We start from the raw sequence: 26,164 nt of genomic DNA on the forward strand, positions 1-26,164 counted from the left end.
CGCGTGCTCGCGCGCGCGCGCACACACACACACACACACACACACACAAATGCAGGCAAAGGAAAGGAACTAAAGGGACTCATTTCCAAATAAAATGCTGAATCTCCTCCCTGCTTTAGAGTCAAAGAGTGGTAATAGAGATGCTTCATTTGCCAGGAGGGACAGTCATCCTAAAAGTTCAAGGTCACAGTACCTCTGGCCTTCATGGTATGTCTGCTTTTCTCCTCTTCAGCACTTCATTCTTCCCCTACCTTCTCCTCCCCTACCCACCTCTTCCCACCTTCCATTTCCTCCTCTCCCTTTCTTTTGCTTCTTGCACTACCTTCTCTGGGTCACGTCACTCACCATGTAGTGAAGACAGGATATTCTGAGGGCGCCCATTTCTAAGGAAACATAAAATACCCGTAACAGCCACTGTTTCTTTTTTTTTTTTTTAATTTTTTAAATGTTTTATTTATTTTTGAGAGAGAGAGACAGCATGAGCAGGGGAGGGTCAGAGAGAGAGGGGACACGGAATCTGAAACAGGCTCCAGGCTCTGAGCTAGCTGTCAGCACAGAGCCCGACACGGGGCTCGAACCCACAAACCGTGAGATCATGACCTGAGCTGAAGTCGGATGCTTAACCGACTGAGCCACCCAGGCGTCCCACACAGCCACTGTTCTTAATGGCTTTCTGTGTGCTCTCTGTGCAGGGCCCTCAATTGCATCACTTCTAAACCTGACCACAACCCTGCCAGTGGGTTATTTTATCTATGCTTTCCAGATAAAAGACAGACTCAGAGAAGCTAAGTGACTTCTCCTGAGGTAATAACACTTGTGGGTGCCCAGCAGTAGTGTTAGATGTAGGTCTCTGCCCCACAGCTTGTCTCAGGGGCACATTCTACATGTTGGGTTCACAGAATGCCAGGGAATGAGCCCTCCTGCCTGCTTGGTTTGCTGGCAAAGGTCCCTCTCTCTCCACCCCATGTCCGAGCTAGGATCACTAGGAAAAGCATGGTCCTAGAATATTCTTTAGGTCAGGTATGGTTGGGAGACCTGAGGGTAGTCCCACCCGGTGGGAATCTGCCGGGGTGAAGGTCCTACTATAGCCTCCTTCCTTACCCAGCCTTTGGTGCCCAAGGAAACCCCAGAGCCCCTCCCTTCCTGAAAATCAAGAAGCAGTCTTGTGGGGTTCTCCACCTCCCCACCCTGGGCTATTTTCAGGCTGCCAGGCTTCTAAGGTGGCTTTGAAGCTCTTTAGCCAAGAGCAGTCTTTCATCTGCACAGACCAGACCCAGTGGGAAGCTGAGGCGATCTGCTCAGTGCTTAGCTTTGTGAGGCTCTGGGTACCTGAACCACCAAGGGCACGTGGCCCATCTCCATGGAAATTTGGAGGCAGGAGAGGTGCCCAGGCTGACACCTGCCATGCCTTGGCAGGCCGGGTCTGAAAGGCCTGCCAGCTACCACTCACCTGTCTAGACTGTGGGGACTGAACCTGGCCCCACCGCAAGGCAGAGTCCCACTTTCGTCCTCTCCTTCTGAAGAGAGTAAGGAAGTCCCACACCACCACCCCAACCCTTCTCCACTGCATGTCAACTTCTCCCTAACAAAGTGAGAAGGGACATTTCTAACTGCTGTTTGCATAGTTCTTTCACATTCTGTAACTCTTTTGTCCGCAAAACAACTCATGAAGTAGCTTTTATTATTGTGTCTGTTATGGGCGGGGACCAGGGGGAGAATTTTTGCCACCTCCCCAGATTCCTGTGTTGAAGCCCTAATTCTCTACCTCAGAATGTGACTGCATTCAGAGACAGGACCTTTATTTTTTTTTTTTTTACAAATAGTTTATTGTCAAATTAGTTTCTACATAACACTCAGTGCTCATCCCCAAAGTGCCCTCCTTCATGCCCATCCCCTCCTCCCCCCCACATCCATCAGTCCTCAGTTTTTGTCAGCATTCAAGAGTCTCTCATGGTTTGCCTCTCTCCCTTTCCCCCACCATTTCCGCCCTTCTTCTCCCCCTTGTTCCTCCGTCAAGTTCCTCCTAATCCTCCTATACGTGCACACATATGGTATTTGTCCTTCTCTGCCTGACTTATTTCGCTCAGCATAACACCCTCAAGGTCCATCCATGTTGCTACACATGGCCAGATGTCATTGTTTCTCATTGCCATGTAGTATTCCATGGTATAGATAAACCACATCTTCTTGATCCATTCATCTGTTGATGGACACTTAGGCTCTTTCCATGTTTTAGCTATTGTGGAGAGTGCTGCTATGAACATTGGGGTACATGTGCTCCTATGCCTCAGCATTTCTGTATCCCTTGGGTAAATTCCTAGCAGTGCTATTGCTGGGTCATAAGGGAGTTCTATTGTTAGTTTCCTGAGGAACCTCCACACTGTTTTCCAGAGGGGCTGTACCAGTTTACATTCCCACCAACAGTGCAAGAGGGTGCCCGTTTTTCCACATCCTCGCCAGCATCTAGATTTCTCTGATTTGCTCATTTTAGCCACTCTGACTGGCATGAGGTGGTATCTCGGTGTGGTTTTGATTTGTATTTCCCTGATGAGGAGGGACGCTGAGCATCGTTTCATGTGTCTGTTGGCCATCTGGACGTCCTCTTTGGAGAAGTGTCTGTTCATGTCTTCTGCCCATTTCTTCACTGGGTTGTTTGTTTTTCGGGCGTGGAGTTTGGTGAGTTCCTTATAGATTCTGGATATTAACCCTTTATCTGATATGTCATTTGCAACTATCTTTTCCCATTCCGTTGGTTGCCTATTAATTTTCTGGGTTGTTTCCTTGGCTGTGCAGAAGCTTTTAATCTTGATGAGGTCCCAACAGTTTATTTTTGCTCTCGATTCCCTTGCTTTTGGGGATGGAGACAGGACCTTTAAAGAGGTGACTAAGATGGAATGAGGCAGTTACGGCAGCCCTGACCTAATCTGACTGGTGTCCTTGGAAGAAGAGGAGATCTGGGTGCACAGAGAGACATACAAGCAATGCACATGCTCAGGAGAGAGGCCCCAGGGGAATCCACCCTGCCAGCACCTTGATTGTAGCTGTCCAGCCAGCACAACTGTGAGAAAATAAATTTGTGTGGTTTTAAGCCACCCAGCGTAATGAGATTTTGTTATGGTGGGCTTAGCAAACAGACTCAGAAAAGACAAATAACCTGCCCTGTGTGGACACAGAGATTAAGACAAAGCTGTTAGTCCCAAATGCAAGACCCTGTGCAGTTTCTCAGCATTTTCCTTGAACCCTGCAACTCCTCAGTGGTCTCTCAGAAGCCATTTATTAAGTTGTGACACACTTCTTTTTGTAATTCTAGTTAGTCAGACACATAGCCCTGCCAGGAAGAGCTTCAGATGGACACTAGCTAACTAGTGGTACCCCAGCAAGCAGATCGGAGCCCAGCCCAAAGTAATGACGCCTAACAGCTCAGTTCACCTGTGCTGCTATAACCCAGATAAAGGGTCAGCGCCCACAGGCTTTATTAGATTACACAGGCACCCTAGGATAGGGGGCAGTCTTCCTTGCCCATATGGCAGGATGGCTCGGAAACTCTCTGCGTGCCATCGTGTAAAATTTCAGCACGTCCATAGGGGGTTGCTTGGCTCCCTGGGCTGGCACATTGCAGCTCTCAGACCCGAACCCTGGAGTACTGACCAAAGGGGAAACGAGGTAGGAGTGAGGGGTTGAGGGTAGCAAGGTATCCCGTTAGGCTGAAGGTCTTCCATGCTTCCCTAGGACACAGCAAGCCAGAAGCCTGAATCATGCCACACATATATCCTGAGCTTGCCTTGCATTTTAAACCACTGAATTTTCATTAATGTGAACCAGCAGCCAAAATGAGAATGATCATAAAAATGATGCATCAAGAGAGAGAAGGGAGAAGCGCTTGGCTGGCTCAGTCAATTAAGCGTCCTATTCTTGATTTCAGCTCAGGTCATGATCTCACAGTCAGATTGAGCCCTGAGTCAGGCTCTGCACCAAGCATGCATGGCGCCTACTTGGGATTCTCTCTCTCCGTCAGTCCTTCCCCAATTCATTCTCTCTCTCTCTCTCTCTCAAAACAAATAAGCATTTAAAAGAGAGAGAGAAAGAAAGAGAGGGGCAAAAACCAGACTGTGTCAGCATTACCTGTTATATGCAGATAAAATAAATTAATTCATGGAAAGCCTATTACCCAGTTCAATCGAGGCAGGTAGTTATTATTATTAATCACTGTCTTTTTCCTCTTTCAGGTCAAACTGTCAAGGTCTTTGGCACTAAAGCATGTATCTTATTCAGTCTATTCAAACCTTCTATATATGCCAGGGGCTGGGCCAGTTGCTAGGGTTACAAAGATCAACAAAACAGGAAAACATCCTGGCTTTCAACTCTCAGTGGAGTTGGGAGAGTGATATGTTCAGAAACAGTTGTCGTTGTGTGAGATCCACTGTCTGAGCACAGGAGAAGGAAGAAGCATGGTGCCTGGGGTATCCCCGGAGGGTAAACAAGAGTTCTCCAGGCAAAGAGAGACACCTGTGCAGGGAACAGGGCCAAACTAACAAATGGCCTTGCACACCAGACTAAGGAGCCAAGATGCTGTCTCTTGGGCTTCCAGAGCCACTGAAGGGTCTGAAGAAGGGAGTGGACAGATTAAATATGCCCCTTAACTATGAATGCTCTCCTGGCTTTACCCGCCAATATTGAGCTCCAACCTCTCCTCCCAACAGTGGGCAGGAGCACGGAAAGAAAAGCAAAATGGGGCCGTTGAGATCAAAGAAGTAGGAAAAGGAGCAGAGTGAGGGAAGACATTGGCGGGAAGAATGGACCGAGCGGGTCACCCGCTTAATCTAAAGTTTGCCTGGATTTGCGGTCTCTGTGTGAGGTGTGAAACTCGGAGGACCATTGAAGATTTTTTAAATGTTTTAGCCTGAATGTTAGGGTTTGGAGACACTTATACACAGCTCTAAGAGGGTAGATAAACAGAGGATTGGGAGCTGTCAGGCTGAATCTGGCAAAAAGGGAAAGTGAAACTAATAGATTTTAGTGCCCACTCTAAAGTGCCAAGCACTTTAACATTCAACTCTGCCATTTAATCTCATAACCACACTTGAGGTCAGTATTATTATTCCTAACTCTTAATTTTCAAGTGAAAAAAGCTCTAGATCAAAGTAGTCAGGAAGTAACATGTTTATATTCTTTTTCACTCTAATTCCTGCATATATTTCGGGCAGTTTTATTGCCTGAGGCTCAGGTTCTCAATCTTGAGCATGCCTCAGAATCTTCCAGAGGGCTTGTTAGAACACAGACCCACTGGGCCTAATCCCCAGAGTTTCTGATTCAGTAGGTCTGGGGTGGAGCCTGAGGATTCACATCTCTAACAAGTTCCTGGGTGACACCGATGCTTCTGCTGCTACAAGACCACACTTTGAGAACCACCCAACAACCTAGCCCAGCGATTCCCAAACTGTGTTGCCTTTTGGAATCACCTGGGAATCTTTAAAAACAAACACTGATGCCTGCCTCCCAGGCCCACACATTCTGATTTAATTGCCATAGATGCAATCAGGTCGTCATTATTTGTAAAAACTTGCCAGGTAATGTTAACACACAGCAAAGTATGGGAACCATTGACCTCGCCTCCCTTCGTCTTGATACTAATGCCCGTCTTCTTCAGCTCCCAGCACTGGGGCCACAGGAGGGACTATCATCTACTAGCAGCACAGCTCAGAGCACCTCTTTCCAACCCTCCTTCTTCTTCTGTCTCTAGAATTCCTCATACCTCTCACCCCCTTTCTCCCTTTTCTTCTAGCCCTTCGTCTCTTTCCCTGTTCAAACTAGATCCTGTGCTACAGTGAGTATTACAACCATCTCTTACCCACTGCCAATACATTAACCCCCTTGTTCTTTCTTTGACCACATCTACCTGGGAAAATTTGAAGAGAAGGATCTAAACCAAACTTCAGGCACGGGAGGGGAGGGAGGCTTCTTGAAGTTGATGACACTTGAGCTGAGTTTTGATGAACGAGTGAAAGTGGAAGAGGGCATTTCAGGCAGGGGTACAGCATGCATAGGGGCACAAAGGAGGGAAACAGGAGGGCTTACCTGGAGAACTACATGTTGATGTTGTATGTCTGGAGCACGTACTAGCCCACGGCGTCAGGAAATAAAACTGTAGGCGCAACCTCTTGCCAGATGGGGATAGGCCTGGGGCATCAAGCCTGGGACTTTACATCACAGTTACAAGTATGAAGAGCAGTCAGTTGATATGTTTTTTTAAATGAGTTTTGAATTATAACATTAATACATCCTTAGAGAAAATATGAAAAATGTAGAAAAGCAGCATGTAGAAAATAACAATGACCTTTAATCTAATTATTCATAACTCACCACTGTTAAGATTTTAGGGGAATTTGTCCTTTTCTCCTATGCACATTCTTATATAACTGAAAGCAGCCTGTGCATAAATACGTTTGTCACCTTTACATTTAACATTATATGCATAGATAATGTTTTTGGGATTTTGTAAATATCTTAATGGAGGCATAAGTCTATCATCATGGATACCATATACTTTAACTATTCTCATAGAGATGGAAATGGTGATGGGTGAGGTTTCACTATTATAAATGATGCCACAGTGTTCATATTTGTATGAGCTTAGATTCTGTCAGTGATTTCTTGTGATCAATACCAAAAAAGAATGTAATGAATCAACAGTATGAAAATTATAGACTCTTATTGTCAAATTTCTTTCTGAAAAGTTTTTTCCAATTTACACTTTCATCATAGGTGTGAAAGAATGCACATTTCATCTTCTCTTGCCAGCACTTGGTGTTATGATTGGTGCCACTGAAGGATTTTTGGTATGGGGATGACATGAGCAGATTTGCATTTATAAAATCACAAACTGGAGGCTGAGTCAAGTGGGCCAGATTGGAACTGCTATTGTTGTCCTTGCCATTCTTCCTTTGCTTCCACATTCTCCTTTTTCCATTTTCCCATTCTCCATCTTTTTTTTCCTTCTCAGAGAGTGTAAATTAAGTGTTCCCTGCATCCAAGCACAAGGCTTGGTTATGAAGAGCGGAGCTGAAAGGCCTCGCTCTGTGGTTACAACAAACTTGTGCTCAGTCCAGTGATCCTCTTCTTACAGTTTTGTCAATATCTATAGATAGATGATAGATAGATAGATGATAGATAGATAGATAGATAGATAGATAGATAGATAGATAGATAATAGACATAGGCATAGGCATAGGCATAGGCATAGGCATAGATATAGATATCTATCTGGGCAGTAGTTCTCTTTAGGTAGAAATATATATTTTATATTTTTCAATGAAATTGCCGAATGGATTTATTACTAAATTAATTTCTTTCTGCATTCTGTGACCGTCCAACCCTACATATGATCATCTCTGTCCCTGGACTATCTTTGCTTCTTCTCCTTCTCAACCCAGCAAATTGCCTGGCATTCATCCTTCAAGACATGCCTTAAATATCTGTGACACCTTCCTCCCCCACTTAGCCCAGGCAGAATAGGTTACTCGGGCCTCCCTCTCCCTGTAGTTCAATTCCAACATTTTCTACACCTAACACATTTTCTCCCTCTTAGCCAAGAGTCCTTTAAGAGTAGAACATTTTGTATTCCTGGTTTTTGTCTGGCACTTAAGCTGCTACTCAGTAGCTTATGAGTGAGTGAATGAATGAATGAATGAATGAATGAATTCCTGTTTTACTAAGGTGCATGGACTTTTCATCTTAAATACTAATGAGTTAAAAGCGTAAGGACAACATGGAGATGATGTGAATTGCCAAAACCACACTCTGAATCATGGGTATCAGGTAAAACAGACACCTGGTATACCAGATGTCCTGATCCTGGATTCTAAGTTCTGAACATTAATTGTTCTATGTGCTTGGATGTTGACTTACACTCTATTCTGTTTCATTTTAACTCCAGATTTAATTTGTGCATAAGCATCTCTGTGCTAAAGGAAGTAAAGGGAATTAAGCGATGCCAAAATATCCCAAAATGTGTTCCAAAGAAAACTACCAGGGACTGTTTATAGATATCACACAAAAGAAGAGCCTCATGGTCCCATAAGTTTGGGAAACAACGTTAAATAGATTTCTTTATCTCAGAACTTCCTAGTAGGCATTGTAGGAAGTTGAAAGAAAGATCAGCCAGGCAATGGTGGAGAAATAGAAGAGCAATCAAGTCTTCCTTCAGTAGTAGACAGGAGTCATCCTAGCCTCTTTATGCCAGGGAAGATTCAGAGTACAAATTCAAAATCAGAATGGCAAAGGGTATACCAAGATCCTAGCCCCTTACCCTGCATTTATCTCCTCCGTCTCACATGTGTGTAAGCCTCTGCCCCCCACCCACCCACCATGTGGATGAGATCAGCCTTCATTACTTCTCTTCTAGAGCCAGGAAGCAAGGTAATGTGTGGGAAGTGATAGCTGCAAGGTAATGTGTGGGAAGTGATAACAACTTAAAGCCATTCAACAGGAAAATTTGTTAAAAGACCAAGACATTGTAAAAGCTGAAACACTTGAGTCTATTAAGTCCCCTGCTTCTTAGAACATTTTGTTACCAGGGAATGTTTCAAGGAGGGAAAACATTGAACTATAACAGCACTGTCAGATACCGAAGCCTGGTACAAAGAGCAACATTTTACAAGACATCTGTCTTTCTGCCACTAGAGAAACCTCTGAAAAGTTTTCCTTCTTTTTTCTCTTACCCCAGTATAACTCCCCCACCCTCCTCACCCCTAGACACACTCCTCTGTTTCTCTCTTTCCTCCTGCTCCTCCTCCCTCTCCCCTCTCCCCTCTCAAATTCACAACCCATGCTGATTTTGCAGACACTGTGTTGAAATGACACAGTAAGCTATAAGACTATCCACTAGTTATTTAATACCCTTTGGTAAAGAGGGAACTAATTACATGGCTAGAGGTTTAGATACTTGGTGTTTATTGGATCCAAACTCCTTAAGAGAGCCTGCAGCGATCTCCTAAACAAACACTGCCCTTTCATGGCTTCTTGTCCCAAGCCCACATGAGATGGAGAGTTTAAGGAGATAGTATCTCTTCACAGATATGAAAAAAGGAATAGCAGAGAATGGGAGTGTGGATTGAAGCAGAGGGGAAAGCTTATGTGCCTGTAATAGAAAGATGAACACCGTTTGTGTATCTGTTGGCAGCTAATGTCCATCAATGATAATCAGGACGTTAGACTGTAGCAATGTTGACACATTTGTGGTCAGCTCAGTGGTTTGCTTAACTGTCTTCATTAGAAAACGTCCATCAAGGGAATGTTTTTAAACAATACCTTCTAAACAAAAAAGTATAGACAAACCCAAAATGTCCTTGGCAATCTTAGCAAACACTATTACCAGTACCAGGAGGGACCTTAGACAAAAGCCATCTATTAAATAAATAAACGTGTTGACTTTCTAGTTTGTGGATATTAGTAGGATATTGGTAATTAGCTACAATCTATAAGAAAAGTTCCTTTGCCCTGGTAGGGAAAAGAATGGAAGCTTTTAAACAATCTGCCTTTTTATTTTGCTTCTGTTTTAAATACCTAAAAGTTGTGTTGTAAAAGTGAGCCTTGTTCACAATGTCAGACCTTGATCCTGCTATTGCTTTTACAAGAAATTGGGTGGGCACTGCCCAAGCCTCAGGAACCCTGAATAAAGGACCTCTTCCAGGTGCTGGATGAGGAGGAACTGCCGCTGTGGAAGGCCACCAGTCCTATGTGACTCTGAGCCTGAGACACATACTTACTGTCCTGCTTTTTCTACTGTGGACTCAGAATAATTTGGGTTAGGTGAAATATTCTTTTCCTTGGCTTAGCTTTGGCACCTGGTGTCCTGAAGGAGGTCACTGATTTCCCCAAGGATGTCCAAGAAGGTTGGCTCACCACTGGCTTACCACAGGCCAGATTTGAGGTTAATTAATCATCAGTCATGATGTTATTTAGACATTCAGAGAAAAGAAACTTGAACCAGTTATGGACAAGGACTTTCATCAACATTCCTTCCTATCCTCATCCCAAACCAGTGTGTCTTTAGCTGCAATGAGGGGTTGAAAATCATTTCGGCAATCGCTGTTTCATCATTTATATTACTCTCCATTTGAAGAGGCTTCCTGAAATGCCAGCCTATTCCTTGGATGCATATTAATATTCTGAATCAAAACCTTTTTTCACTAGAACTGGGTTTCTGTTCATGAAAAGGTGCATTTATTGACCTTTGGGGAAATTCCCTATTTGGAATGACTATGAAAACGCTGTCTAGTGGGAGAGGAAGGGGTATTGACAGATGTGGGTTGGTCATCTAGGGAGCAGACATTCTGACCAAAGCCATCCTGAGGAACAGAGAGATATGTATGCCCTGCTTCTGCTTCTCTCACTCTGCAGACCTCAGTGACCAGCTCCTCGAAGTGGTGGGGCTGGAGGGAGCCATGGAGATGGGGCAGATCTACACTGGTCTGAAGAGTGCAGGCAGGAGGCTGGCCCAGTGCTCCTCTGTCACCATCAGGTATGCTCCCTCATTCCCCAGCAGCCTCCACGTCTTCCCACCACCCTCAGTATTCCTACAACGACTAGGAAGCCAACTTTGGATTTCAATGCAGGGAGAGTGAGGTACAGAAGCTTGATAACATTTATAAAAATGTCTGTAAAGACCATTTCCCAAACTAGGTACAATGCAACCATCCAACTAAAAGGTCCACCATGACCAGTTGGCCATTCTCTTATAACGAATTGATGAAATTCTCTCAACAGTAATGGAAGCTTATGAGACCCAGAGAATCCGAGGTCCAACTCCTTGCCTTTCTTACCTTTACAAATTAAGATGCGAGATACATCTACAGAGGGCACACTGTGACAAAAACCAGGTTCTCTGCCTGTTCTTTCTTGGATAGTGATCTTAGAAATACTATTTCCTGGGGCGCCCGGGTGGCGTAGTTGGTTAAGCATCCGACTTTCACTCGGGTCATGATCTCGCGGTTCGTGGGTTCGAGCCCCGCGTCGGGCTCTGTGCTGACTGCCAGCTCAGAGCCTGGAGCCTGTTTCAGTCTGTGACTCCCTCTCTCTCTGACCCTCCCCTGCTCACGCTGTCTCTCTCTCTCTCTCCTAGAAATAAATAAAACATTTAAAAAAAAAAAAAAAAGAAATACTATTTCCTATATGCCTTTGTAGAGCCAAACCATCCACATCAGCAAATCTATCCTAATTGCCTAAGAGGGCTATGCTTCTGCAGGGTATGGGACCCACAGGTCAGTCACTGCAGGCTCCCGGAAAAAATGGAGTCTAAGAGAGGGGATCCTCTGGTTTCAGCTACTTCTGTTTAATCAGTAAAACTCATCAGATTCTTCTCCACCTGATTATTTCAGAAGTCTTCATTCCCTTCTTTTTCCCCACCCAGTTTCTACAGTTCAAATCTTTTACTGGCCCTTAGGGATCTCCTGGAGAGGATACGGTATGCAGGTTTCCCAAAGTTAGTGGACCACAGACCCCTTTTCTCCCAAAACCTCTTGGGCTAGTGTCCTGAACATACTTTTAGGGAAATGCTGCTCTCTGCATCCCTCAGAAAGACCCCCAGAGCTGGCTCCCTGACACCCCTAAGCTCTAAACTCTTTTCTTTAGTCCCTCCCTGCATCTCTTATGTCTTTTCTATTACTCTCCAAAGCTTTGTTTTATCTCTGAGCTTTTGCTGTGCTGGGGGCCTGTTTTCCACATTAATCCCCATACTTCCTTCCCTGTCCACCCTCCATGACCCCAGCACTGAGTAGGTCCAGTCTGTTTGCACATCTAAGCCATAACTGACATAGGCCACAACAAATGTAACATCTTAGTTCCAGAGGAATCAAAAAAGCCATGTATAAGAGGAAGACCTTTTCTTCATATTCAGTAGACCTATTTCTAGATGGAGTGGAGGGCGTGAGCCAGGATCTCCAACCTCCTGGGCATTTCCCAGACATCCTCCTCAGCCCCAAGAACCAAAATGCCACTCACTCCTCTCATGGCTTGTTGTATTATTAGGTTTATTATTTCTTTTATTAAGTATTCTCAGGATTAGTGAGAGAATCGTCTGTATCAAAACATAGCCCGTGTCCCTCATTTTGTAATTTCAAAAACAGAGCAGATGCCAAACCCAAGTGAGAGCTTCCTGGCTAGTGGGTAGCAACTGCTGCATGCTCGTCCAGACCAGAGGCTTCTGAAAGGACTTGCCTTTCCTCCTCAAGGTGAGGTAGTACAAATCAATAACTCCTCTACAGAAGGAAGTCAAAAGACCCCATCTCCTTCCTTCTAAGAATCCATATGCCAGAGAAGCCTTGCCCCAAGCAAGAAAGCAGCACTGTCTTCTCTTCTCTTCTCCTATCCATGGGGACAGTATTCCTGATGACCCCATTTCCCAGCTAAGCCAGGTTCCTAGTCCATGCAAGCACAGAGCGTGCTGCCGTTCAAGACATATGAGAGAGGATAGTTAGGAGCAGGGGCAAAGCAAGACACACTCAGACCTGAGCTGTACCTTGTATAGGTTGGAGACGTTACCTCATTGTTGTGATGCAACTTCTCACTCAACATAGAAACCAGGCCCTTTCCCATTTCATAACCTTTCCCATTTTGCTGTGGAGTTTCTGGCACAGTCTGCAGGCCCTCCGGCTGGTTGTTGACTGAGGGTCTGCTCAGCAGTGGTGCCGCCATACTTGTTGGCCACTGTTTCCCAGACTCCTGTGGACGTCACTACTCACCCACGACAGTGTTTCTCAAACTAGGATCTGAGCACCAAAGCAACAGAATCGCCCACGATGCTTATTAAAATGCAGGCCCCTGAGCATGACCCCAGACATGCCTAGTCGGAATTCCTGAAGTGGACCCAGAAATCTGTTTTTAACCAGCCCTCCAGCAGAGTCTTAGAGAACCACTCCTAGGTGGGCAGATAAGGTCTTCCCACATCTGTTTCCCTTGTGGGGACCACCGTAATTCTTCACCTCCGGAAGAGTCAAACTCACTGTGTTCTCTCAATTCTCGGTTTTCCAGGACAAACAAGCTGCTGCCAATGCAAGTGGATGGAGAGCCCTGGATGCAGCCACCTTGCATAGTGAGTTCTGCCAATCTTTAGACTAAGGGTGAGAAGTCTTATCTTGGGCCCCTTTGGGGCACTGACAGTATGAAATCACTCACTCTTCAGAGTTGCAGGGGCTTTGAGAGATCACTTGGTAGAGCCTGTCTTCTCCTTTATTCATCTATCCATTCATGTACCTGCTAAGCCTTTATTGAACATCCAAAACAGTTACTAAACAATGAGACAAAGGCCTTTCTCCAAAGAGCTCACGCTTATAGCTGGTGAATTCTAAGACTTCACCTACTGTATCCTTAAGTGTCTCCTCCTGTGTCACTGCAATGACAGAGAACTTGCCTTGCCACCCCAAAAGGAGACCTGCTTTGCTGATGAACGAGTATAACTGTTACAAAGGGTTTCTTGTGTAGAAGCCAAATCTGCACCCTTGCCCTGGAACTTCCGCCCAGCCACTGTGACCACTGGAGGCCCTGGAGAAGATTCCCGCAGTGTACACACTGAGCTACCGGTGCATCTGCCCGAAAACCCCACTCAAGCAGAGACAGCGGGTTCTCACTCAGCACCTAGCACTGCACCTGGTTCGTAACAGCCACACGATAATATTCATTGAACAGTGAGTAAAGGGCTGAACAAATGAGCAAATAAAATAAAAGGACCATCCTCATTCCCTGACTTACCATACCTCCATTAGCCCTCCGTTCATGTAGCACCACCACAGGGTCCACGCATCCTTCCTTCTTAGCTAAAAACCCAGCTATAAACTCCATGGTAAAGGGAAAGCACTGTCCTAGTGTTCAGGGCCAGGGCGTTTACTGGGATATGACATTAATATCACCTTCAATACTACTGTGAATGAGCCAACCTCAAGAGACAAAAGCAGTATTTCTAAGCTCCCTCACTTGTGGAATATTCAGACATCTCAAAAACCTGCTATTCTGAGCCCTCAAAACATCTAGTTTTCTTCTACTAGAGAAAGGGTTTGCATGAGATTTATACCAGGCCTGAATTGTAGATGTGTTTCCATCACTCTGTCTTCCATGTGACTTCTACAGATTATAAAACTAGCCCCTGGAGACAGACTCTAGAGATGGCAACTTCTATAAAAGGGTATCAAAAGGAGAAATCTTTCTGCAAAACCTTACCTCAGTCTTCTGGCTTCTATGAAGACTAAGAAAAAGATGAAAACACACTACAGCAAAAACTAATAATAGCTTGCCACTTTGTTAGAATTAGAAAGGATGGAGGAAATTTCTACTACTTATAATTTTGATGGAGCTAAATTGAGAAAAATCTATCCAAACTCCTCTTGTCTTCTAAAAAAAGGCTGGAAGAAATCAAACCCCCTCCCACCTCACTCAGCAATATCTGAAAACTGGACAGCCATTTCTCTCACTGCAAGGACTTGTTTTTGAAATAGCCAAATGCTTCCCTTGTCCCAGCCCCCACCCTCTCCATGCCACGCTTCAGACATTTCAACTCACTGTGAAAAACATTGTTGCCCAATGGTCTTAAGGTATACAGACCCATGGACATGCACGTGTAAAAATGTATCCATCTGCTCAGGCTGCCGTCACAAAATACCACAGACTGGCAGCTTCAGTGACAGACATGTATTGTCTCAGGGTTCTGGAGCTGGAAGTCTAAGGCCTGGGTCCTGGCCGGGTTGCTTTCTGGTGTGGCTTTCCTTCCTTACTTGCAGACAGCCGCCATCTCACTGTGTCCTCACATGGCTGTTTCTCTGTGTCTGCACACTACTGGGGTCCCTTTTTTGTATTATAAGGATTCCAGGGGCACCTGGGTGCTCAATCAGTTGAGCATTCAACTCCTGATTTCTGCTCAGGTCAAGATCCCTAGGTCATGGGATCAAGCCCCACATTGGACTCCACACTGAGCATGGAGCCAGCTTAAGATTCTCTATCTTCCTCTCCTTCTCCATCTGCGCTTCTCACCCACTCACACTCTCTTTCTCAAAATAAAATAAGATAAAATAAAATAAAATAAAAAGGACATATATATTTTCTGACTTTATCCTTTATCAAGCATAGAGAAAATATAAGTAAGAAATGATATTATTAATTACAGTAAAACCTAAGATTGTTATTAACTTGCTCTGTGAATATTCTGCAAGATGAGCCAACATTTCTAATAAAAATTAACTTGATAGGGGCGCCTGGGTGGCTCAGTCGGTTAGGCGTCATGATAACATGGTTCGTGGGTTCTTGGGCTCTGTGCTGACAGCTCAGAACCTGGAGCCTGTTTCAGATTCTGTGTCTCCCTCTCTCTGACCCTCCCCTGTTCACGCTGTCTCTCTCTCTCTCTCAGAAATAAATAAAACATTTTAAAAAAATTTTTTAATAAAAAAAAATTAACTTGATAAACAAGCGATGTCTTGCAATAGAAGTGGTACAAGACACTGAATATCACACAATCACAACTGAGCCACTTTGATATACGAGTGTTTTGGATTATAAGCATGTTTCCAGAACAGATTATGCTCGCAAACCAAGGTTTTACTTGTATATTAATTTTAGGCAAACTAACCTTCCAACATGCCAAAAGCATGAATGGAATAAAGAAGTCACGTTTTATTTGATAAGAGGTAACACTCATTTCTGAGATGTAATAGTCATAAGATTTTAGGGTATATAGAAACAGAATCAAAATATATACTGTGAAAAACAGAAAAAAAAATACATACTGAGAAAAATAGATAAATAAGAAGTTGACAGAGAGACAACTATTGAGTCTTTAAAATATTTGTTTCTGCTTGACCTTCGAGGTCAAGAAGCAAAAATAAACAAATGTCACAACTTTTGGATGAAATATAAACAAAGTAAATATCTCATTCCCCTCCCCATAGGATCCAGAGAATATTTACTAAAATAGATCATAAACTAGTTCACAAAGAAAAATATCTGTAAAATCCAGAAGGAAAAATCATAAAACTTATTTTATTTGACCACAAGGCAACAAAACCAGAAATTAGTAATAGAAGCAAACTAATTATTAATAAGCAAGCAAAATCAAGTCACTTTTTTTAATTCTCCTAAAGAATAATGGATTCAAAAGGAAACAAAAACCACCATTATAGTCTGTTTCAAAAATAATAAAAATCAGAAGATTCTATCCAAAAGTTATAGAATGTAGCCTGAACTATATTTAGAAGTAAATTCGAAGTGTCATAGACTTCAATCATTTAAAAAGGAAAGACATGTAATGAATAATTACAATATTAGAAGAACAAGAGTAAAACAAAGTGAGGAGAAGCAGAAGGAAGAAAATAATAAAGACAAAAGTAGAAATTACATATTTAAAAAGCAGGAAAATTGAGAACTAGTTTATTTAAACATATCAAATATTTGAAAACCTGATTTTAAAAAAGAAAGAGATCAGAGATATTAAAATATAAAAGTATATAAAATATAAATAGAGATGTGATGGTTTCTTTTAATTATAAGACATAATATAACATATTTAATAGATAATCATCTTTTTTCTCATAACCATGAACATCTCATGAAAACTCTAGGTAACCACTAATGAAAGAGAAAGTGTCTTTGAAGAATCACATCCAAAATGACCTTAAAACAGGGGCGCCTGAGTGGCTTAGTCGGTTAAGCGTCCGACTTTCGCTTAGGTCATGATCTCGCGGTTCGTGGGTTCAAGGCTCGCGTCGGGCTCTGTGCTGACTGCCAGCTCAGAGCCTGGAGCCTGTTTCAGAGTCTGTGACTCCCCTCTCTCTCTGAACCTCCCCTGCTCATGCTGTCTCTCTCTCTCTCTCTCTCTCTCTCTTAGAAATAAATAAAACATTTTTTAAAAAATGACCTTAAAACATTAAGAGTAAAACTCTTACTAGTGAGTTCTTCCATACTATTAGGAAATAAATATTCGTATAAACTGTTCCGTAGTATAAACAAGATAGAAAGTCACCTAGTCCATTTTAGGAAATTAGGACAGATACAAAAACTGAACAAAAGTTTTGACTTTTATTTATTTTTTTAGTTTTTTTTAAATGTTTATTTATTTTTGAGAGAGAGAAGGACAGAGCACAAGCATGGGAGGGGCAGAGAGAGAGGGAGACACAGAATCTGAAGCAGGCTCCAGGCTCTGAGCTGTCAGCACAGCTGACATGGTGCTCAAACTCACAGGGGCTCAAACTCACTGACTGCGAGTTTGTGACCTTAGCTAAAGTTGGACGCCCAACTGACTGAGCCACCCAGGTGCCCCAAAATTTTGATTTTTAAAGAAAACCATTAGGAGACTAAAACCAGAAAAATAATCCCTCAAAGTAATAAGAAATATTTATCTTAAACCAATAATGAACATTTTACTTAATAGCAAGACACTAGAGAATTCTCATTAAAATCCTGGACAAGACATGTGTGCTAATATTGTTTGGAAGTATTTGTCAACACAATATAAATGACACAGAAAAGAAATGTATCTATTCAGAAAAGAGTCAAAACTGTCATTATTTGCAGATAATATGATTATTCATATGATAATATGAACATGATAACATGCAGATAACATAGAAAGGTAATAGAATCAACAGAGAACCCCAAAGATTAAATTATTTCAATGAAGCTATAAGGAAAGATAGACAAAAAGTTAATAACTTTTATATATTCCAGCAATAACTAATCACAAGAATAGGATAGAAAAAATTAAAATATCATAATAGCAACAACCAAAAACAAAATATTAAATTGTGAAAAAGAGATGAATACTACTAAAACTTAATTAATATAAAAAATATATACCTGAATTTAAAAGCATCCCATGTTTCTCAACAGGGATCCCAAACAAGATCCTAGTGCAATTATTTTTTTAACTTGACCAAACAATGCAATTGCTAAGGTGTTTTATGAAAGAGCTATAAGGAAGGACTTCTCACAAGGTATTAAAATAGTTACAGAGCCACAATAATTGGCATGGTATTAGATAGATAATCAGTAGTGCCAAAGAGCCCTAAGAAACCCCAGTACACATAAAATCTATTAAAAAAAGAAGAAAGGAAGATCATTAATTAATTGGAAAGGAATGGACTGTGTAACATAATGGTATCCAAGAAATTGCTTGTTTGGGAAAATGTCATTGTATACTGAAACCTCTCACCTCAAACTATACTCCAAAAACAAAAACAGAAAAACTCCAATTAAAAACTATGACTACCTATGGGGGACACAGATGACTTTAATCACATTGTGAGCATAGATTTTCTAAGGCAAAAGTGACACATTTGACTATTAACAAATTTAAAATTCTATAAGTCAAGAATCAATGTAGAAATTTTATTAATTTTTATTTTAGAGAGAGAGAGAGCATGCAGTGAGGGAGAGGGACAAAGAGAGAGAGAATCTCAAGGAGGTTCCATACTCGGTGCAGAGCCCCACACAGGGCTCGATCCCATGACCCTGGGATCGTGACCTGAGCTGAAATCAAGAGTCGAACGCTCAACCAACTAAGCTACCCAGGCACCCCTTCATGTAGAAATGTTAAAGGCTAAGGATAAGGATAAGGATAAGATCTTTCTTAAAAGGCTATCTCAGAGAGCAGGTGAATTTCCATACTGTCTAAAGAGCTCTTAGAAACCAGGAGAAAATGCTAACAATGCAATAGTGAACAGACAGCTCACAGACATAATCCCATGGGCTAACAAAGCCATGAAATAATATTTAGTATCACAAATTAAGAAAAAAAGAGGAAAGAATTTCACCTTGAAATAGAAACCCATGCAATGTTTCACTTGTCAAAGGAGCACAATTTGTTTTTCTTTTTAAGATAATATTCATTGCTGTAGAGATGTGGTGTGACCAGCACGCTCAAGGAGCAAGATAAGAGTATAAACCTCAAAGCATTCTGGAAAGCATTTGGTCCAGTTCATTTCCTTTGACCCTTTTTTTTTTTTCCCAATTATTCTTTTAGTAATTTGTTTTGAGTAAAATATAGGTTATCAGTAAAAAAAAAAAAAAAGAAAGAAAAAAAGAAGAATTGGGGGAGAAGCCCAACACTTAAGGATAGCATTAAATAAAACTGAGATTCATCTAATAGAATTATTTTCAGCCACTGAAAACCATATTTAATGAATATTTAATGACATCAGAAATGCTTGTAAAATAATGATAAATGAAAACAGATTAAGAAACTGATTTCAATTTGTTAAAAACATAAAAGCATACAAACAAACTGAAAAAAATACACCAAAAAATTAACAGCAATGTCTTCTACGTGATTTTTAAATTTTCCATATTTCCTGAATTCTCCAAAATGAACATGTTTGTTTATACATATAATTTTTTTAAATGTTTTTATTTATTTCTGAGAGAGAGAGAGGCAGCGTGAGCAGGGGAGGGTCAGAGAGAGAGGGAGGCACAGAATCAGAAGCAGGCTCCAGGCTCTGGGCTAGCTGTCAGCACAGAGCCCAACGTGGGTCTCAAACCCACGAACCATGAGATCATGACCTGAGCCGAAGTCGGCCGCTTAACCGACTGAGCCACCCAGGCACCCCTGTTTATACATATAAATGTGTGAAATCTGTATATAAAATATGTATTATTAAGAAAACTTGCCTTATGCTTGCAGTGCTGTAAGACGACCTCTCATTCTTTACCGTCACAGTTAGACAGCATAATTTGAGCCTTTAAGTTAAGAATATTCCCCCACGGGTTGGATCTCAAAGTGGGAAGGGATTCTAGTTATCTAGTCCAGTGATTCCCAAACTTGAATGTGCAACCAAATAACCTAGAAGGCATTTAAAATACAGATGGCTGGGTTTCTGATACAGTAAGTCTGGATACCTGAGAATTCGCATTTCTGGCAAGTTCCTAGGAGATGCTGATGCTGCTGGTGTAGGGACCCCACTTGGAGAACCAATAATCTAGTCAAATTTCCTGACTTATTAATAAATCTCAGATTTTCCTCCACCACTAGCAAAACCTAGTTTTATCCAGCTATATCTGGAAGCCTCTGATGGCAGGAAACATTCTAGTGAAGCTGGGCATCCTAAGAACTTAGAGAACCATTAACAGCTAAGACCTGAAAGATTGTGCAAGCCCCCCCGCCATCTCTCCTAGGCTCCCTTTAGGCAGGAGTGTTTCCCAAATGATTTGGGATGAGTCCATACTTAACAGTTAATGGCCATTTTGTGGGACATCATCTGAACCATCTGCCCTGAGGGGCAACCTTCAGGAAGGATTCCCTCAGTTTATTGCTTCTCTTAAAGTAATAAAAATGTGTTGGTTTGTGGGAAATGGCCCCCAGAACAAAGTCAATACCTGGCACTAGTAAAATTTTAGATTTACTCCCTTTTAAAGGGGAAATTACAAACTACAGTGGTTTTGTGAACTTTGAGCTATCACAAGTGCCTACTGTATCAGTTTTCTCCCTAATAGAGCAGAGAACTAAGAAAATAGGGTTGCTGTTCTTAGTGCTTGTCAGATGTTGTAAATCTCATGAAAGGTCTTTAAGAAAATCATGAAGACTTAAGTTAATTGCCTGACCAGCCCAATTAGCAGAGAAAATTGGGTTCTAACTACAGCGATATGGGATGCCGTCTTTCTATCATGGGTTGAAAAGGCAAGCTTTGCCACATCCAACTACCTACAATGAGCTTTGAACAAGTGAACTCACTAGCTTCTCCTAAATGGGGGAAAAGGGGATAAAAGACTGACATCTCTTTGACTCAAAATGAGAATATGTTCTCCTACTTCTTGCCTTCGATGCGTACATACAGTGAATTCTCAGTTACTTATGGCACTAGACTCCACAAACCACATCAAAATCCCATGTTACCCAGGATATCCATGTTGATGATCTACCCCATCGAGACCTTTGTCAAAACTGCTGAAAAACCAGATGGGAGGGATCTGAGTTTCACTTCCTCCTCTTCGCCCTGGAGGTGCTAACCAGCAAATAAATTGCTCAGCTAGAGAAAGAAAAAGGAGAAGTAAGGGTCTTCCATTATCTAAAAAAAATATAGGCTCTATCAGCAGGAAATGTAGGCAGCGCATCAGCTGTCACTGTCTGCCCCAAACATAGCCGTCTCCACTGCCAGGACATTCTCTCCTGGTGCTCATCCATCACTACTTCCATGGCATGTGCTGTGCTTCCCAGGGCAGTGCCCTGGTCCAAGGAGTACCACGGTGATAGAGTTCTTCCCCACAGGGGGCTCCGGGGTTCAGGAATGAGAAGAGGCTTCCCGCAACACAAGGGAATGCGCCCACAAGTCACCATGATCCACTGGTGCTAAATTACATGCCACAGACAAGTTCTGTGAGAGCCCCTCATCTGTGCCTCACTTCCATGAATTCTGAGATAAACGTAATACCCATAACAAAGTCCATAGCACAAAATGGTACTTGATGTATTCTTGGTCTGCTCCTCTGGGAACTGCCACAAAACACAAAGGTACCCTCCTGTTCCGGAGCTTCTGGGTGGTGAAGACCAGGGTTGTTTTTCAGCTTCTGTCACCCAGGTTATGCTAATTATCCACATTGTCTTTTGGTTTCAGCCTTGTCTTTCCATATCCTGGGGACTTATAAATTTAAACCTGGCTTGCAGTAGTACCTTTTAGCCAGAGTCTCCCCCTCTCTAACTTGCCCTGACGACAGCTGTGGAATACTTTCCCTGAAACTCTTTTCTTCCTCACGTTATTCTCCAGCTTAAAAGTTATCATGGTTCCCCGTTACCTCACATTACACCCGGCCTCTGCCCCCTCCCCTTTAAAGCCCTAGACTAACTGCCCCGCCTGTGTTGCTGACCTCCTTTCTCATCCTTTGCCCTCACTCAACCAGATCATGCATTCATCCAGTATCTTCCCTTTCTCTTTGCACCGATCCATTTTCCTTCTCTTCCTTTCAAATCTTAAAATTCCTCCTCAGTTGCTCCCTTCAGACTCTTCTCATTCCTTACCTAACTTCCTTTTGACACCACTTGGTCTGTCCTACATTAATTTAAACTTGTTGATGGGTCTCTCTCTGCAAGAATTCTTCTGTGGTTCTCTGTGGTCATACTGTCAGTTCCAATAATGTAGAAGCCACGAGAATGAGCTCCTAGATTGCTTCTCTTGACATACCGCTTTCTCCTTCACCTCCAGTGCAAGATAACAATTACTTAAGCATTACATCCGTTTGACAGCTTACAGTGGGATTTTGTTGACAGTCCCCCGTTTGATCTTCACAGCAACTTTGCGAGGAAAATAGGACAAATGTTATTACCCTCATAGCTTTGAAGCATAGCTTTGAAGGTTAAATGATTTGTCCAGAATCTCACAGCAAAGAAAGAAGCAGGAGATCTGGGACCCAAACCCAGATCTTTAAATCCTAAGTGCCTCTTGCTCCCACATCGTCTTCCTACCCTGGACATGTGTCACACTTGATAAATTCTGATGGACTGATAATGCCGATTAGTAATGTGCAGTGTCATCAGGCCACATTCAAATAGGGGTTTAACGTTCTGAAGCCATGCCCTGAGGATAAGGTTGGGAAGAAAGGCAAAAATGAGAATTCACCAGTGTCTGTCTTTCACTTCCCACTAACTTAAAGTTTGCAGGAGGGGAAAAAAAAAAAAAAGAAACCTAAAATTTTAAAAAGGAAACAAAAAAAGCTTTTAAAATGAAAGTTGGTTTTTTTCCTGGAAAGCTAAGAAAAGAGGAAACACCTAAGAGATTCACTTGAAACTTTCCACATGATGTTGGTTGGGTCAGATGTCAGAATGAAGCCTCTAGGCTGACTATGAGTTACTGGTTCACATCTCTGCAGTGCCTGGACCGGAATGGACAGGAGCAGAGGAAGCTAGGAATCCGAAGAACTGGGCTCTTCGTTGTTCTGCCCTCTCTGTGTGACCTCAGGCTAATCCAAGGCTCAGCGGAGCCTCAGGCCTCCATTCCTTTGTCTCTCCTGCAGCGGGGTTGAATGAGATGGTCCATGAGGTCTACTCCGGCTGTGACATTTTGAGAGTCTATGAATAGCAAGGACACAAGACAGGTGCGAGCTGATCACCACGTGGGAAGCTCACACCTGTCTCTCCCCAGTGTTTCCGCCCCTCACTTCCAGCAGTGCCAAACTCCAGGCCCAGTGAGGGTCCAGTTGCCAATTTTGAAGCCGTTCAAGGACAATCGTCCTTTTGCATGGAGATCCTTCCAACCCGAAGCTGGCCTCCCTTCCTCCCTCTGCGACTCACTCTCTCATAGGCTACTGGGATTCGCATGCCACTAATTCATTTATGCCTCTTTGCTTTTAGATTAAAATTACTCACAAGAATCAAGCGCCTATGATGATGGGGCCTCCCCAGAAGAGCAGCTTCTTTTCACTGAGGAGGAAGAGCCGTTCAAAAGACTAAACAACGTGCCAAATGCCAGTTAAACCAAGAGAGAAAATAAGAAACTGTAACACACACACACACACACACACACACATGAACACACACACGCACACACATGCACACTCAACTCTAACCAGTGGAAGCAAAGCCACCTTCATGAAGAAATCTTCATCTTTCCATATACTCTCTCTACTTCAACAATGGACACACCCCAGCAGAGCCAGTAACCCCAGAAAATTTTGAATGGACCCAGGGCCCACCAGGGTGTAGTTGGCTTTTGCAGCAAACGCCACATTCCCAGAAGGCCTGAGTGGGACTTTCTGACACTGAAGGAGAAATCCCCCTTTCTTCTCACCGGTCCTGCAAGGTCCCTCATGGACACTCCCAAGAAGCAGGCTGCAGGTTTCCTGCCTATGGTGAGATCGGATGTGGCCAAGGGAAAGAGCTCCCATTCCAGAGAACTTACACAAAGGTCCCTCTGTACAGAGACAAACAGCCTCCAACTCTCAGAGCATAACCCTTGGCAGGGCTCAGCAAGTGCACGTTGGTTTCTTAGTTGTCCTTCAAGCAGCAACTTCTGCCTGAACTTGCTGAGGAGGCAGAAAGCCTGTGGAAAGCTGTGTTTCCATTCTTGGTTCTCCATGCTGTCAGTGGGCACTTGTTATTTTCCCAGAGCCTTCTCCTGGTGGCTGCGTGTTTGTTTGGAGACGGCTCCAAGAGCCCCCAGAGCTGCCTGCACAGCACACCTTAGATGTGGTATTTATTTTCCTAGTTCTGTGAACACCTGGGAGGGAAAGCAGAGAAACTGGGATTTATTTTTCAAATTGGTGTCATAATATTGTGTAAAAAGGGAAGAAAAAAACCACCCCCAGCTTCTTTCTTTTTCAAGCCAAAGCGTGTTTCCTGTTTGAGTTCCAAGCCCTGGTGGCAGACTATTCCTGAAGGCAGAGAAGATGAGAAGGAAGGGCCCTTTGCTGAGAAGACAGGAGATACACCGTCAGGTGGCTCCCATCTGCCTCTTTGCACCTACCAATCCCAGAGTGTGACCTGAAGGCCCTTCTGGTGGTCTAATGTGTGTGTACATATATGTAGCATATATATTTATATATATAAATATTTATTTACTGATGGACTTCTCCTGATTGAAAAAAAATATGTAGAATAGAAACAGAAAAGTGGGAAGGAAAAAGAAAGTTTTCACTCCCCCATTCCTCCATTTCATGGTCAAGACACATTTCTCCATGGTGATCATGAGATTTAAGGGAAGTGAAAGTAGCTTCTTATCATAAAGAGACTGAGAATTCCTATTCTGGATTCTCAAAACAACCATGAAAGATATGCTGGGCAGAATTTACTCTCCCATTTGTCAGATAAAGACACCGAGTCTCCGAAAAGTTAAGAGACTTGTCCATGGTATCTTAGCTAATGTGGTTTGAGAATAAGTGCCACTAATAGGATATTTATTAGAGAAAAGAACCCACATGTCTTAGAATAGGGTCATTTCTGGTCACTGAGATATGATGGTCCGTTCGAATCCAGGTTGCCAAGGAAGAATGAATGTGTAGCCCATGTGTGGACAGGACAGGCCCACACAAGAAAATGGGGGCCCCGTGATGCTTCCCAGAGATCTCTCTGGCCTGAACTGGTAAGAAGTTGGTCTGGGTTGAAGGCACTAGACAGATCATCAAATTAAACCCTCCTCATGTCAACTCATCACAGTCATCATGGCCTCTTAATCTGGAAACACCTCTGGCTGCAGAGATGACCTCAGTGGAGACTCACAAGTTGGACTGAGGCGCCTTCTGCAGGGTGCTCCCAGCCGGTACCCAGAGGGGTCTTGGTAGAGCCCAGTGGGCTTCCTGCAGCTGGTGCCAGCATCACCTTCCTTTCCTGAGGGCAAGTCTGTGTAGAGCTTCATTCTAGACAGAAACATTTGCCTTGACGCCTTCACTCCACTGGACCTCCATCCCCCCTGGGATTTCTTAAGAGGAAACATGGGCATTGCTCCACTGAGCTCTCTCTAATCTTGCACTGGGTCAGGAGCTTTGCACAAGGAAGGGAAATTAAGATTGTGTGTACACACTGACCCTAACTGTGAAGGAAGCAGTCATCTAGGACCGTCCTGCTGGACCTCACAGTGCAAAGCAGTGGGTGAGGGGAAAAGCAGGCCGTCTGAAGAATGTCTTGAATGATGGGATCCTTGGTGATGGGATGGACTAACAAGCTCCGGAATAACAACAGGTACTATCTTGGAAGCTACTTGATTTTGAAACAAAGGCAGGTTTTAGGGTCACTAATTCTGAGACATTTTATGGACATTTTTGCATGTGTTTCATCCCTGATCCCCCAAGATTGAGGCTGTTGACACATGGCACTATCAACAGGTGAAACTGTGTCTCAGTGATTCACAAGTCAGAGTGGCCCTGGCCTGCTCTAGCCTAGTGCATAAGACTTGCAGTGTTGCTTGAGAGACATGTCCCAAGGCCTCCTTAGAACCACAGAGTATAATACATCAGTGGAATTGCACTTCCTATTTGGTAAGTCTAGTATTGTTGTCTAATGTGCTGTTGCAACTCATTCCTTAACTACTGTGACCATGCTTTTTTCCTGTGGAGTACCTCATCTTAGTGGCCCTCCCAGCAACCTCAAAGGCTGACAAAGAAGGTATTGCCATCCCAATCTTAGTAATGAGGAAAATGAAGCTTAACGATGGTTCAGTGACTTCTCAAAATCACAGTTAGGCAATCAGGGCAAAATCCAGTCCCTTAGTCTTCA

General features: G+C 43.1%; 1 protein-coding gene across 3 annotated transcripts in view; it reads left to right on the forward strand.

Moving 5' to 3' along the window:
- Positions 1-26,164, forward strand: part of DGKG (diacylglycerol kinase gamma) — a 172,756-nt gene that overhangs the window by 136,313 nt on the left and 10,279 nt on the right. For 2 of the 3 annotated variants that reach the window (XR_005530140.1, XR_005530141.1), the window contains 3 exons: positions 10,399-10,519; positions 13,027-13,087; positions 23,309-24,145. Coding sequence is in view for 1 of the 3 variants with exons in the window: in XM_039241717.1 (XP_039097648.1) it covers positions 10,399-10,519; positions 13,027-13,087; positions 23,309-23,407 (281 nt within the window). In the remaining 2 variants the exon portion in view is untranslated. Of the gene's footprint in view, positions 1-10,398; positions 10,520-13,026; positions 13,088-23,308; positions 24,467-26,164 lie in introns of those variants that run through there. The other variant, XM_039241717.1, reaches the window with a different exon arrangement.

The sequence above is a fragment of the Hyaena hyaena genome, unplaced genomic scaffold, assembly GCF_003009895.1.
Source record: "Hyaena hyaena isolate Hyena2069 unplaced genomic scaffold, ASM300989v1 scaffold_199, whole genome shotgun sequence".
Lineage (NCBI taxonomy): Eukaryota > Metazoa > Chordata > Mammalia > Carnivora > Hyaenidae > Hyaena > Hyaena hyaena.